At 36.7% G+C, this 15,431-nt stretch overlaps 1 protein-coding gene across 1 annotated transcript in view; it reads left to right on the top strand.

The window, feature by feature from the left end:
• Positions 1-11,036, top strand: part of ITGB8 (integrin subunit beta 8) — a 42,386-nt gene extending 31,350 nt beyond the window's left edge. The window contains exons 9-14 of the mRNA XM_040062097.1: positions 1,926-2,060; positions 4,931-5,333; positions 6,405-6,630; positions 8,125-8,228; positions 9,340-9,503; positions 9,597-11,036. Coding sequence (XP_039918031.1) covers positions 1,926-2,060; positions 4,931-5,333; positions 6,405-6,630; positions 8,125-8,228; positions 9,340-9,503; positions 9,597-9,719 — 1,155 coding nt within the window. The 3' untranslated portion in view covers positions 9,720-11,036. The remainder of the gene's footprint in view (positions 1-1,925; positions 2,061-4,930; positions 5,334-6,404; positions 6,631-8,124; positions 8,229-9,339; positions 9,504-9,596) is intronic.
• Positions 11,037-15,431: the final 4,395 nt, after the last annotated feature.

The following is a 15,431-nucleotide window of genomic DNA, read 5'->3' as shown; positions in this document are numbered from 1 at the left end:
TGATTGACACAGAATAGCTGTTTGAAAGTGAAACAGGCATGTTGTTAGCGAAAGAAAGAGGATATAAACAGCTTTGAAAATGAAGCCAAGAAGTAGATATTTGAGGTACTGCAGCATGGGGAGCCCATAGAGCAGCATCTAAATGAATGTTGAATGGTTGAATGCTGTCAGGTTGTGCAGTTACACACAAACATTCCGTTTCAGAAAGTTGAAAACTCAGCTACAAAAGTATATGCAAGGTATCCACAGGTATCACTTTTTTAAAAATTAGTTGGATTGGGGAGGCTGAAATGATCCATTTTACTTGCTTAACCACAGAATCAAGAAATTTGCTTGCAGCAAATTTGCTATAATGAAGAGCCAGCCCCCATAGCTGTTCCTAGTCCCTGGAGTGCTTTTGCACACATTTTTCTCATTGTCAGGTTAGAGACGGTGGGGAAAAGGCAAACACTTTCAAAAGCAGAGGAGTTTAGGGGTAATCAAATTGCAGAGAAGTTCTCACTGGTATTTTGCTTCCTCTTATAAATTCAAGAGGTCTCATTTTGAAATGGAGGTTTGCAGGGAGTTTCTGGCATAAAAATTTGAAAATTGTAGTCCTTTTGTATGATAACTTTACACTGTCCATCCTAAATTGAAACAGTTCATAACCAGTGCAGGGCAAACATTCAAGGGGAGGAAATGAAATTTTATGAAACGATTATTTAGTTCAATACGAGATTAAGTGGGACTTTCCTGGTCCAGCCACCCCCAGTTTGCTTTTGCTTTATTTTCATTTTTTAGGCACTGTCTGTCTTCCCATCCTAACCTTCATTGGATTTCACAATTTGAGATTTTTATCATAGTCTTAGGGGCTTTTTAATATATAAGCACATGGTGAACAGGTCTTGAATGTGTTGCATTCTAGAAAAAAAAAAAGGACTTGGATAAGAAAATAAATTTTGTGTTGATATTCATTGACAGTGCGCCTCTTGCACTCTTGTTCCAGGCAGGGAAACCTTAGGCTTAGCTATGGAAAACCCTGGCTGAAAATCCCTGGCTAAAATGCCAAAGATGAGTCACTAATTTTGAAAGAGTTACTAAGATAAACATGTGTTAAGATTCATATAATTGCATTTCCATTTGTAGCAGTAAAAAATATACCACTAAACTATTTTTTTATAGTAATATGACAGGAATTTAAAAAATCCTTTTGTACAATTTTCAGCTCATAACTTTGTACAGAGATTTAATAAATTTTTTAATGGTCAAGGAGCAGTATTTCTTCCTTGAAGGAAGCAGGATTTTAGGTCGTGTAGTAAATACAAGTTACGAAGTAGTTGCTTTTTCAGTATTTTTTATTGCAAAATGCCCTAATTGGGTCAACCAATTGTTGTCTTATATAGTCTTAGCTGATCCAGAAAAATCAGTCAGAATAATCCCAATAGCCTTTAGGTCACCTTAAGGTTTGTTGAGAGAAAACCTTTTTAAGACAGATGCAAAATATCAGAAGGGGGTTTTTTAAGTTTTAAGTCAATTAGGAAACTTTTCTGCTAGATAACAGTGGTTGTACCTGTGTTTACTGTTGTATTTTAGGTGTGTGGCTAAAAGGCAGCATAGACTCAGGCAATGAGCAGCTTTTGTTGCGCATGGTTGTTGGAACTGATTTTCAAATTGTGAAAAATGCAGTCTCAAAACCATGTTAGCAAAGCTGAAAACATTTTTATCTGGAAAACCTAATCCTCTTTACCAGAATTACCAGTTCACTGGTTATGTATATTTGGAATGTAATTGGGTCTCTACATGGGAAACAATGCTTTAATTCATTCCTTTATTCACACAAGCTTTCTTCATTTTTAGTCAGATGTGGGAACCATACTTGGTGTTAGTCATTAATGTACATTATATTTTGAGATGCGATGCAATTAAAATTTGTTTTCTGGTTACAGAAACTAATCTCTGAAGTGAAAATTCAAGTGGATAACCAGATACAAGGTCTTCATTTCAATATCACTGCAATCTGTCCTGATGGAAGTAAAAAAACTGGCATGGAAGGATGTAAAAATGTGGGATATAATAAAGAAGTATGTTGATAGTTCTCACTCTTCAAGGAACTGGAATACTTATTTTTCTGTTTGGTTTGGTTTCAATGGTGTGAAATCTTCTAGGGATTTACTTAAACTGAAAATGGATTTATGTGATTAATGATCACAGGCTCTCTATTATTCTCTGGGTTTATTTTTCCTGAATCTTATTTTAATTCTCACTAATCCCATGGAACTAAGGCTCAAAGCTTTTCCTGAAAGCTAATGTCCATTAAAACTTTCCTTCTTTGTCCTCCACTGGGCACAACCACCACATCCATTGTGATGAAAACTGTATGTAAAGAGGTGGAAAGATAATCACCCAGTGGAAAAAAAATCACTGGAATTTGTGTTCCTTGGGTCTGTACTAGATGTCACCTTTCTCTCTTCTTGCTTTAGTAGTCTTCCTGCGCAATCAGGGTTGTTATGTTAATAAACAAATTAGTTTATTTTATAAATCAGATTAACAATTTATTCCCATTTGAATTGGTGCCACCTACTGAATGAAACAGAGAATCATTCACCATGACAATGCAGGGGAAGGTGTCCGGCTGGTGTAAAGAACATGGTTTTCTTCCCAGAAAAACTTCCCTGTGCCTTGATATATTTATTTAATTGGTTGGACTGCTGGAGTAATTCTTTTCACTTGCCAGGAAAAGGTCTGTGTTTCTAGAGAGCAGGGTCAAGGAGTTCTTTCCTGCTTGACATGTACATGTGTCTCAGCTAGTACAAGAAATAGCTTGTGTCTGTGTGTAGAAACAGCAAAACAAATTAAATGTGTGAATTGTAATGTAAATTCGAATTTATTTTATGCTCTTCTAAATTTTGTCTGCATGCTGCTGATTGTAGCTTCTATAGTTTACAGGAGATTTGCTGGTTTTATGCTTAACGCATCTTTTCTCCACTGTTGCTCCCTGGGCATGTCATAAGAAACAGGACTGGAATTTGTTCTGTTTAATGAAAAGAAAAATATTTATATCTGTTTCTTTTTAATAAAAAGCCAAGCCAGCTGATTGTAACAGATTGCATGTGGTCCTAAACCTCTATGGCTGTTGAAAATGAGCCATCCTTAAGAGATTAATTTATTTTAACCGTAAATCCTTCTTTCAGTATTTGTTTACAGACAAAATGCTTTTCCTTAATTCTCACATTCCTTTCATTGTCTAATCCTTCTTCCTTCCTTTTCTTACCAAAACATAAAGTGGATTAAATTCTGGAAGAATCTTGTGGCCTCTTCAGGGTGCAAAACTAACTTTGGCTATTAGCAAGTGTCATGGTGTTGTAATTATTTAGTCACCAGAGGTTTAATCTGTCTGCTGTTGTGTTCAGAATCAAATTTCACAACTCATATGCACGACATGATTTTCCCTTCCCTCCCATTTCCCTGCCATTCCTCCAGTACTGTTTTGTACATGAAGATGATGTTTTCTGGCAGGGCTCTGAATAAAAAGCACATTCCCTAGCTGCAGCCTGTCCTCCCCGCATGATACGCACCTGCTGTATGAATCAATTTTTCTGTAGCCACACTTTTGCTCTGAAACCCAAGGGAAGAAATCTCAATGCATGGAGAGTGTGGGCTGCTGAGGGGTTATGTGTGTAGTGGCACATTTGAGAAATGAGAAGAAGAAAAGCAAAGGGTGAGACAAAGCCTGTGTGCCCCCTCAATATGACATTAAGTGCATGTTTCTGCACAGCATTCTTCTCCTGTTGTCCATGTAGGCAGCCGCAGCCCCACTCGCCACAAAGCCACCATTGTCCCCAGGGGCTGGGTTGTTCTCGTGTGGGGGCGCAGCGGGAGGGAGAGACAATGATGAGAGATGAATGGCCTTAGTATTTGCGGGTAGTTTCAACCTCATATGTAATCGGTTTCTTGGGGGTTCTCCTTTTTTATTTGGAAATCTTTATTTCTTGGTAGTAAAGATAAAAGGTACTTTCTTCGCTTGTGTTCCTTCCTCACTTTTTCCTCCTGGTTACATTTTCTTTGTGAGGAGATGAGAAAGAGTTGTTTTACATCAGGAAACTGAAAAAGTTTGAAACTTTAGAGAGAATACCCTTACTGGTCAAAAGAAAAAAGCCAAAAAAAAAATTGTGAAAATACAAGATTGATCTACTGTGTCACACATGTCAGAGGTGTCAAAAACTTTTAGGGGTGACTGATGGAAACTGTACGGCTGTCACCTAACCACCAAAATGATCCTTAGTCCTGTGCCAGGACTACAAAAAGCTATGGGAGGTGCTGCTGTAGTGGGCACTGCTGGAATGAGGACCTGGAGGATGGTGGTGATGGCCATGACATGGCCTGGGGCTAGGCACTGGGTCTACAGAATGGCGAAAAGTAACTGCTAACATGTGAGCCATTTCTGTGTTTCAGTAGGCATAGGCAGGGCCATCCAAAAGCCTGTGTGGTTTCTATGTGCAAGACCAATTCTGCAGCACGACATTCATTATAGATGCTTTTTATGAAGAGTATCTTTGCCTCGGTTTGTGTATTGTCTTGCTCAATCTAGTCCCAATTCTTACCTGAGTATTCCTGTGATAGAATATACATATTAAATAAGAGCAGGAGGATGGTGATGATATTTCTGTTTCCATTTAATTTGTATTAAACTTGTATTTTGCAACTGTGCTTTCTTAACTTGAAAAGTAAACTTCTGTCAGTCCTCTATTGTTAGGATTTTGCCTGTATTTGTGATGCCTATCATTATGAATATATTGTGCTTGACAAATGACCTCTGTGTATTTTGCTCTTAGCAGCTATTGCACACTCATAAACAATATGTTTCTTCTTTATTTATATGCTGAAAAATTTAAGCAAATGTAAGCAAGAAAACAATAATAATAATGTTAAAGCTGTCTTTATTTCTTCTTAGGTACTTTTCAATGTATCAGTTACAATGAAAGGATGTCATACAACTGGAGGAAGAAAATATGCCATACTTAAGCCTATTGGTTTCAATGAAACTGCCATTGTCAATGTGCAGCAAAGCTGTGCCTGCCAGTATGGAGACAGCACAGGGCACAAAAGAGTGTGGGCTGATGAAACTTCTGACAGCAGACAGTCCCAGTGCAGTGGCAATAACTGTAGCTCTAACAGAGACACACTTCCCTCAGAGAAGTGCAGGCAACACCAGGACCAGCCCATTTGCAGTGGTCAAGGAAATTGCATAGATGGAAAATGTTTCTGCTACAAAAACAAGCTAGGCAAGGTGTATGGCAAGTACTGTGAAATGGATGATTTTTCCTGCCCGTATCACCAGGGAAACTTATGTTCTGGTAAGTTGCAGCATTTATGTCTGTATTTTCTTGGTTTCTTTTGTTTTCTGAGGCTACTGTATGTGATGCAGATGAAAATAATGATATAAGGTTGTCAAGAAAAAGAATTGTTTGTGCAGAAAGTGTGGGAAATGTTCTGAACATCCTGCTAGGAATTCACACTGCTGGGCTCTCTTCACCACAGACATACACACTGTCTTCTAAATTTCACCACCATTTTCTAGGGGATACATTGATTTTGTCCCTAAATTTAGCTATTTTAATATTTAAATCTCAACATTCTTAGTAAGTAATGACACTGATTTCTCAAACCAAAATAACATTATTCCAGAAAGCTAGTTGATGCATTTCAGTCTAATGGGAATATGAGATACTGAGAGATTAGGACGGGATTATAGCTTCCAGATGAGGTTCTGATTTTCTACCACCCTAATTCAGTCCTGTGAGAGATACAGTGGCACTTTGGCACTTGATTTCAAATACTGGTAAAAACATGAACACTGTAGGGAATGCCTGCTTCAGAAAGGAGACTCTAAGTAAAACAGAGTTGTTAAAAATTCTTATTCTTTTTGTAATCCACTTTATGGTAGAGGGAAAAAATAAAGGGGGGGGGGAAGGAAAAGGAAAAGGAAAGAAAGAACCTGGCCTGTGCACATGAACTTTATACTCCTTCTTCCACTGAATATTACTGTTTATTTGAGTGGAATTTGAATTGCTGTTTTCTTGCTGGAGAGAAGTTTGTTTAGTTTGCCTGAATACTATTTTCCTGGTCACTGTGTAATTCCTAATCTCCATTGTTTTGATCCAAAGCAAAAGAGAAAAATTCCAGTAAAAGGTGTTAGGGTGACATCATAGTAGCAACTTTTGCTCAGTTTAACAATGAACAGCAGCCTTCAGTATTGATCATGCCAGTAACTTCAGTCCAAGTTATTAACTTAAAAACTAATTAGAAACTCCAGGTCTGAATTTGTTCTATTTAAAGTAAAGCACAAACAATACAAATGTATCCATCTAAAATTTACTTTCTATGTTTTCATGGAAGCATATGACTCCAGACTCTCTGTATTGTAGGTAATGGTGAATGTGAAGGTGGTAAATGCAAATGCTTTGCTGGCTGGGAAGGTGATCGTTGTGAGTGCTCATCACAATCAGCAAAGCACTGCCTGAATTCAAAGGGCCAAATTTGCAGTGGAAGAGGAAAATGTGTATGTGGAAAGTGTGAGTGCACAGATCCAAGAAGCTTTGGCCGTTTCTGTGAATATTGCCCTACTTGTAACAAAGCCTGTGAAGAAAACTGGTATGTTTCTTGTGCTAGACTTGACTTTTTCACTCCCTAGTGTTGAAACATGAAGAAATCTTTTTGCTTGGCTAGATGCTATATTTCTTAGCTATTTAGATTGTAGGAAATTGGTACAATTCATACTTGATACTTCTCTGTGTAGTTGGAGTCACACTGGCAATTCAGAGAATTGCATGTCAGCGTCTATTTTAACCATTCTTCATATGAGATCTCCTGGGTAGGAAATAAAACCATGAATTTGTATTTTTAAAAATGGAAAATAGATTCTACTTTTGAATGCCATCAAGTCCAGTAATATTCTCCACATTTGTTTTTGCACACTCCTTGTGCTTCTCAGCTGAAAGAAAGAGGTGTGGAACTAGAGCAGTACTTGTGCATTGTCACCCAGAGAACAACTTTCTTCATTGCTCAGTTTTAAAACACTTAGTCTTTGCCATGCTAGTGTTAAAGCATGGCATTTTTCCTTACTCATGTAAAGGAAGGGACAGTGTGGAGGTCAAAATGAGCAAGCCCAGGAGGAGAGAAGCTAGTCCAGGCTCTCAGTGGTGCACTGTGTGTCCCTGGCATAGAGAGCAAATGCAGCCCTTTCCTTGGGCATGGCTCTTCTGTGCCCTCTCGTCACACGTGTAATGTTTTTCATCTCACTGTGATGCAGAGAATGAAAGATCAGCCTTTCATTGGAAAGGTCATAGTGCTCAAAACAGAACCATTGTTTATTTGCATTTATTTCAATTTTAGCTCATCTGGTGAAAATGCCAGAGAACTTGGCCACATCTGGGAAGGCTGCTGCTAAGATTTCACTGGATAAAATGCAGCTAATCTTTCTGGCTTACATTTGTTCAAAGTCACTCTGAAATACGTGCCTTTAATAAATGCAGAAGAAGGCATATCTTCATTAAAATTCCAATTAAGGCTTTTTTTGGGATCTCTTGTGACATCTGTCACCTTTAGGCCTATACAGTGAAGACGATAAAGACTGAGAGCATTGCCTCCCACTTGTAGTGCTCTCCCTCTAAACAGCTCAGTGGTGCAGACTTACTTGGCTTTGTCTTATCGTAGCATCCAAAAATTATTGACAAAGATGTGTTTCCTCTACATACCTCTACCCTTGAGTTCCAGCATGCATCCAAATGAGATTGATAGGTAAGGAAAGAATAGAAAGGAGCTGGAGGCTGAAAGCTGAAGAAAGCTGGACCTTAGCTACACCCTGTGACAAACTTGCATCACAAAAGGGCAGGGATTGGATGAAGGTGGCTCCAAGCCAGAGACATGTTTTAGTTTGCAACTTCTGACTAGCTGGTTCTGAGAAGCATCAGAGGGATAAAATGCTGAGAGAGGCATCACATTTCAGAAAAAAATAAATATATGTCGCAATGTTTTTACTAACAGGAAAGCATTATGTTCAAGCAGTACGTCAGCCTGTTGATACAATCTCTTAAAGGGGAGTGCAGAGAAAGACATAGGTTTTTAATTATACTTTTTATTTTACAGGAACTGTGTTCAGTGCTATCATTCTAACAATGCATCTCATGTAATACTTGACCAGTGCACAACCTCATGCACTTACCTACTGCATTATACTGACAATACTTCAGGTAAGTGGCATTTCCTAGATAATTTTAGTAAGAGATTAAAAACTATTGCGATTAGTAATTGAATTTGCCAGTGTGAGAATGTCTTTCAGAAGTATATCACATTATTACAATAACAAATAAAGAAAGTAGGAAAAAAAGAAAAATCATTCATAGCTTTAGGGAAAGTAAAAGATAACTAATAACAAGGAAATAAGATTGTCAAGCATTGCTAAGTTCAGTTTTCCCAGCTCCTCAAGAAGTCATGTATAATAATGATGAATCTTGCCTGAGCAATGCTTAAAGAAATATGTATAAAAATCTGTTATGGCATGTGTGTTTTATTACTTTGAACATGTTTATATTATTTGACATTACCAGAAACAAGAAAGAAAGAAGTAGAATGCTTACCTTGAGTTTAGTAATGTTTAAGTGTTCTTTCAAGTACAAAAAACTGCAATTATGAGCACTGTGGAAGAATAAAATCTTTTTTAGTAAAATCTCATAAAGTTTAATCACTCTGTGCAGCAATAAAAATGCAGGTAAATGATTATCTTTTGTCACTTAACATTAATATAAATCTTTTTATACTACAGTTCATAAATGAGGAAACTAATTGTGAATACTTTTTTCATAATTTTAGTATTAAGGAAAGCTTACTTTAGTCTACCAGTGAGGAGAGCACTGGACAAGGATTCAATAAAACACATTTTCTTTCAAATTTTACCAGTGATCTTCACTGTCGTCTTGTGAAGATTAAATTATCTCTGCCCCAAACATCTCTAATATTTCATCATCTCTATTTCAGCTATAAACTCACTTGTCTACAGAGAATTTCTGGTGAGAAATACAATGAAGTCTGAATCTTAGTTTTGTAGGTTAAAGGAATAACAGTTTCACTATTTTTTTTACAATGGATCTTGATCTGAATTGCCTTTCTTCATATGCCCAACTTTAAAAGCTTGCATATGGCAACTTTTTCTCTTAATTTCCCTTAATTTATTTTCCCTTAATTTTTATCAGACTTGTACTGCATTTATGCAACGCTGCTAAGCAGTGGTAGATATGCCTGTGTTAGAGTGATGTGCCTGTTCCATGCATTAGGGTTTACCCTTGTGTTTTCCTTTCATTGCAGATTGTTTCTCTGGACGAAACTACTTTAGAGTGTTTTCCATAATCGTTATAATTACCTTTCTGATTGGGTTGCTTGTTGTCCTTATCATCAGGCAGATAATTCTGCAGGGGAGTAGCAATAAAGTTAAATCTTCATCTGATTACAGAGTATCTACAACAAAGAAGGTAATTGATTTCAGAGCCATCATCTTCAGTAATATTTTTCTTGCATATAAAAGTTAGCTAATTGCTGATAAAAATTGTATCTTCTCCTTCAAGGATAAGATGTTTTTGCCTACAGTTTGTACAAGAACAGTTACATACAGACGTGACAAACCAGAGGAAATAAATATCGACATCAGCAAGTTGCGATTAAACGAAACGTTCAAGTGTGAATTCTGAAGACTGCAAATGTCTATTTCCATCATGCTCGACTTTTAAAAAATTACCTTTTGTACTCTGTGGGAGTCTTGACTGTTGCCATATGTTTTTTTGTTGTGCATTTGTTTGAATACTGTAACAAAGTGACATGTAAACATATTCACATTATGTGATTGTGTTTGGAACTATAGCTGCTGTATTATTTAAATTTTTTTTTGAAAGAGAAATGTGCATTACTACTGTTTGGAAACATTAGTGTTGATGTAGCACTTTAGCATATTCTAATTTATTTAGTTATGGCGTAGAATGTAGATACAAACCGGTCTGACAAAGCACTGACCTCACTCTACATGTAGCTAGTACTGATGTGCTCTGTGGGAATGGACAAAAGCTGTGACTGAAGTATTAACATTGCTGTATATTATAGCAATAGATGAAACTATTAAAATGCTCTTAAATAGAGTAAATGGTACCTTTATAGTTCTCTCAGTTGACAGATTCCACTGATTTGTCTGTTTATGCCTCTTACCTTTTCCTCATAAAAGTGATTGGATTAGATGAGTGTTTAGTTCCTGGTATGGGTGTATTTGTGTGTGCATACACACACATATGCATGCACCTACAGGTTAAAAAAAAAAAAAAAATTTATATATATATATATATATATATATATATGGGGTTTTGTATGGATGATGCCACTTAAAGATAATTTATATCTGATAAATAGTAATTTTTAGCTTTTTTTGCTTGTTTAAATATAACCCTCCCCACATTTTATACAAAATTTAAGATGTTGGAAACTGAGTGGCTACAGAAAATGAGAGTTCCTCTATCCAACAGCATAGTCTACATGATGATCACTAGGCCAGCATACTGTGTCTTTCGAGTCAGCAGCATCAATTCCATTGCAAAGAGATAAATTACACCAGAGCTGTGTTTGGTTTGCTAGCTACATGTCAGTGTTTTGCCAAATAAGGATTTGGATCTTTTTATATGATGTCAGGCGTAAGTCTGATTTTACATGTGGTCTTTTTCTGTGTAAATTAGTTGATGAGATTAGGTTTTCTAAGTTTTTTTGTAACCACTTCAGGTTTTTTGTGACTGTGCATTGAGTAACGTGTCCAGTGTGTGATGGAGAAAAGAATCTGCAATTTAGCAGAAAGTGAGGAAAATAGGAGTATTTTTCTCAAGAGAAATTATTTGACTTTATAAATATGGATCAGATTCTGCCTTCAGAAATCAGGCAAAACTTCCAAACATGGTGGGACCAATGTAAGCTTATCTGAGAGCAGAATGTGAGCTACAAAGTCAAGCAGAAGCTTTTTTTTTTTTTTTTTTAATCCCTGAAATCAGCTAGAGTAATAGAAGATGTGTTATTGTTACATGCTCATTGGAAGCATCAGTCTAGTTTACTAACTCTATGCTGCTGAAACCCTGTGAAAATCTGATCAACCTCTAATGCACTAAAACCTTGCTGGCAAAAAGAAAAATCATCTCAGAAGACAGTATATCATTTTAACAACATTTATTACTAATACTTAATATTGTCATAGATTTGTCATAGATGAGTTACAGAAACAAAGCAGGACTTCCTTATGTGCAGTCTTTAGAAATTACTTGTATTTCCTATTCTGTATTTCTTCTCTAAATTCCCACTGAAACCTGAGGACTATGAGGATTGAAAGGAAGGCAGGATGTAGAAAAATTATGAGTGTTTTATGAGTGTTAAGTTTCTTGGGTAATGGATCAAGGGAGAATGAGAAAAATAATATATATACAATGGGCCCTTCATTAGTCATAAAAGCTCTAGACCTTAGGGATTGTTTTTTTTAAAAAACTGTAAATTAGACTATTAAATGTTTTTAAGGCAGTCTTCAGAGTAGGTCCTGAGCTTTCTATCACACAGGTAAAAGTGCCTCATTTAACAAAGAGAGTGTTTCTTTACAGTAACCCTGACTTTAGTGATAATTTAATTGTAGAACCTTAATTATAGATTAATTGTGTAAACTATCAAGTACACCTTAAACTCTCATTTTCTTTTAAAGTGAATAGGACCATTTTCCTCTTGTGTAAATCAAAAGATTCTGAATAATTGATTTTGGTGGGATAAAGATAAAAGATTGATAAAGGTTGACCTGCTGTTACCCTTGTCACAATTCATGGCTAATTGTGAGTGGGAAACAATCTCTGGTTGTCTATTTCACTCAAAAAAAAACAAACAAAAAAAAGCTTAGTGGAGTATATCTAAGTAAATAAAAAAGAGGCTATTTATGTTCTTTAAACAGTGTGATAAACCCTTAAAAAAAAAAAAAAAAAAAAATTCCTCAGAATGTATTTTCACTCCATAATGACCTTTAAAGCATGTACTAAAGCATTTACTGTCTTTTTTTCATTAGAAACTTAATAGATTAGAAACTTTCATTGATAACTATCTTTTTTCATTAGAAATCACTTTTCACTGTTAGAGGGAGTTCGATTTTGTGGGTAGGGGATAAGGGAACTGGGTTGTTGGTGGAAGAAAGACTTGAGCTGTAATACTCATCTTCCAGACACATCACGCTGCTGCTTTTCCTCTGTAGCACTTGGCATTGGAGTGCTGCCTGTGAAGGGGCACGGCCAGTATTTCCTTATCAGACACCTGCCTGAATGTTTAAAATGCTCTGGTCAAATTGAGCAGGCTCACAGGACAAATTGCACTGTAAGCTGCTTGCTGTCCTGAGATTGAAAAGATATATAAATAAATTTAAAAAAAAAAAAAAAAAAAAAAAAAAAAAGGCGCTTTTTTTGCATCTCCCTCATGGTTTTGCTGTATTGTGGAAGAGCTGTTGAAAGAGAATAAGCTGCTGCTAATGTGACAGGTCAAGGCTTTTAGAAGGCCCGTGGGGAGCTTATACAGAGCAGGATTCTTGGGAGGAGGCTTTGTTTCTAGGGATGGAATCTATCCATGAGAAACTCTGGCTTTGCTTGGTACTTGTTTCCCTCTGCCTTTGACCATGTTTTTCAGAAGAGCTGCTGCAGGAGATGAATAGCTCAACAAAAGCCTCACTATTTAGGGAGCTGTGTTCCCTCAGCACATGACCTTAAATGAGAAAGCAGCCTTTAATTCACAAGGAATTTCTTCAGTGATTGCAGAAGGACTGTGCTTCCTATAGTGCTTAATATGGGAGATATTAAAGAGAAATTAGTTCATATTCGTTTTCAATGTATTGTGCATCAAAGATGCTCATAAAAATAGGGGGGAAAATAACTAACCTCAGAATAGAATGTTCCAAAGTTCTTGAATAACACTTCTTATGCTGGGCTTCTTAAAAAAAAAAAATTAGAAAGAAGTCAAATAATCCTACTGCATGCTTATATCCAAAAATATACCAGCAGATACTGCTGTGTCTCATCATTGGTCTGGGGAATTGTTTTTAGATTTGATCCCCCAAATGGAGCATATGCATGACTTTTCATATCATATTTATTACTGTTAAAAATCCATATGCATAGTTTCCAAATTCGAGTCCCGTTTTTTCAGTCTTTGTCTCGTTATTTGCCTGACACTTCAGAAATTGCATGTTTATGTAATTAAAAAGTATGTATTTTACTTTGGATTTTTTGAGTACTATGAAATGAAGAAATGCTATGAAATAGTTATTTCCAAACATCATGACTACATTAATACGATTGCTGCAGGAGTGTGTGGGAAAATAGCTGTTTCATCCAAAAAACGTGCACATGGTATGCAAGGAATTTTCATTGTGCCCAGCTGAAATTCCCTTACATTTGCAAGGACGTTAAAAATGAACCTTAAAAAGGAAGGATGTTCGTACGGACATAGTTTACATTTTAGCTATTTATTTACATTTGGATTTATTTTTTCCTCTCTATGATGTCATGAAAACCTGCTATGTGAAGCGTTCTTCCGACTGCAGTGGAAAAATATTATTTTCCCAGTCCAATCATATATAATATTTATTTCCCGCTTAGTGTGCATGTTTTGCAAACCATGGGAGTAAATGTGTGAAAGAGCTTCAAGCAACCCTCCATCCTGAAATAGATATAGGCGCTGGTGATGCCTGGGGCACACACATGCAAGGGCACGGCTGCCTGTGTGGAAACTTCAAGAGGGACAGTGCTGGGGCTCCCCACAGCATTCCTGCAGAAATGGTGCTCTGAGACTTCGCTTTGTCTTTTGTCAGAGCAGGAATCCTCTTTAAACTAGGTTGGCTTGGCAGCACTGGTGTCCTAGGTTTGCATCTCAGGCACTTGGTCCCACACTGGGACTGCATGATGTGCAGTCTGAACCCTAATACTGCGGGCTTTTCACATCTTTCCTCATCAAAAATGCCTGCACACATCCCAGCAAGGGACAGCCTGTAAACATGGATGCTGCAGACCTCCATTAAATCTCCTGGGGTGCGTTTGGGCCCCTGCCCATTGACTTCCCCCCAGCCCCAGGATCTCCACCAGCCAGCCTTAAGGAATGTGAGCAATAGCTGTAAAGGGCACTTCTCACAGGGGCGTTTGTGCTGAGTCAGTGCTGGGTGACTCCTACTCTGCCCCGACTGACTGCGAGTGACGCATGGTGACAGTGTCTTGGCTACCATTTTGCAACAGAGGGGAAAGCAGAAATGAAGCAATACTTAACAAAAACACTAATTTTTAATTCTGATCTTGAGACTGCTCTGATGCACAGGTATCTGTTGGCTCTTACAGAGAACTGAAATTCATGGAGGGGGTGTGGGGAAAAGGTTAAAGTTAACCAGTGGGGATGCATCTTTATAGCAAGCCAAATCAATGGGGTTTCAGTGAGAGCAAGCCAGTTCAGAATGATTGGCCTGTCTAGGGAGGGGGCAGAGGGGGAAAGAAAAAACCTAGAATTTCTAGATTCTTAAGCTTTAGAAATGCTGTTCTGAATTGCATGTTCTCTGTTTCCTTTTCTGAACATGCTTTAAAAAAAAGTCCCTATTAAAAAAAATGAAAATATCTGGCATTGGTTAAAATAATTACTTCTGTCCAAATTCTATAATTTCATCCTGATACCTATATTGTATTTGGGCTGTTTCAGTTATATTTTGAAGGGAGATGTTGAAAAATGAAAGTCTTTTACAGAGGCATTAGTGTTAGATGAATTCACTGTGCTGACATCTTCACTCTTACCTACTACTGCTTCAAAAACAATGCTACTTTAAAGTGTCTTTCTTAGCGATTGTGTGACAGCTATTAATAATACTACAGTTTTAAACTTTCTATTTAACATATACTACCTTTTGTAAAAAAGAAATATAGAGAGATAAATAATGTGTCTCTAGATTTTATGCATAGAGAATGTTAGTAAGGGAAGAGGTTTTAAATTTGATAACTTCTTACTGCTCATTTGACATTTTAAATGATACTTTTAAATCACTACTTTTGTTCATCTGGAAATATACTGAATGTTTTATTATTTAAAATAGTATACTTTTATAGCTGTTTTATTAATTTCAGTTGACTACTAACTTCTATTGTGATATTTATTAATGAGTTACACTGTAGCATATTGAGATGTTTATTTTTCTATCAGAGCTGTAACAACTATGACATAGCATTATTTTAATGCAACATCATTGTACTTGCTCTCTAAAAAATAAAATCAATATTTAATCCATATGGATTTTTCATATTTTTAATATTAAATATGTCTGTCACAAGGAAGAGATGTTCACCTCCTTTTAAAAGTGTAAAGCACATTTACTGAGGTGCAGCAAT

Source organism: Hirundo rustica, chromosome 1, assembly GCF_015227805.2.
Source record: "Hirundo rustica isolate bHirRus1 chromosome 1, bHirRus1.pri.v3, whole genome shotgun sequence".
Classification (NCBI taxonomy): domain Eukaryota; kingdom Metazoa; phylum Chordata; class Aves; order Passeriformes; family Hirundinidae; genus Hirundo; species Hirundo rustica.
Note: the sequence above shows the minus strand (reverse complement) of the source record. Positions and strands in the feature narration are given on the sequence as shown.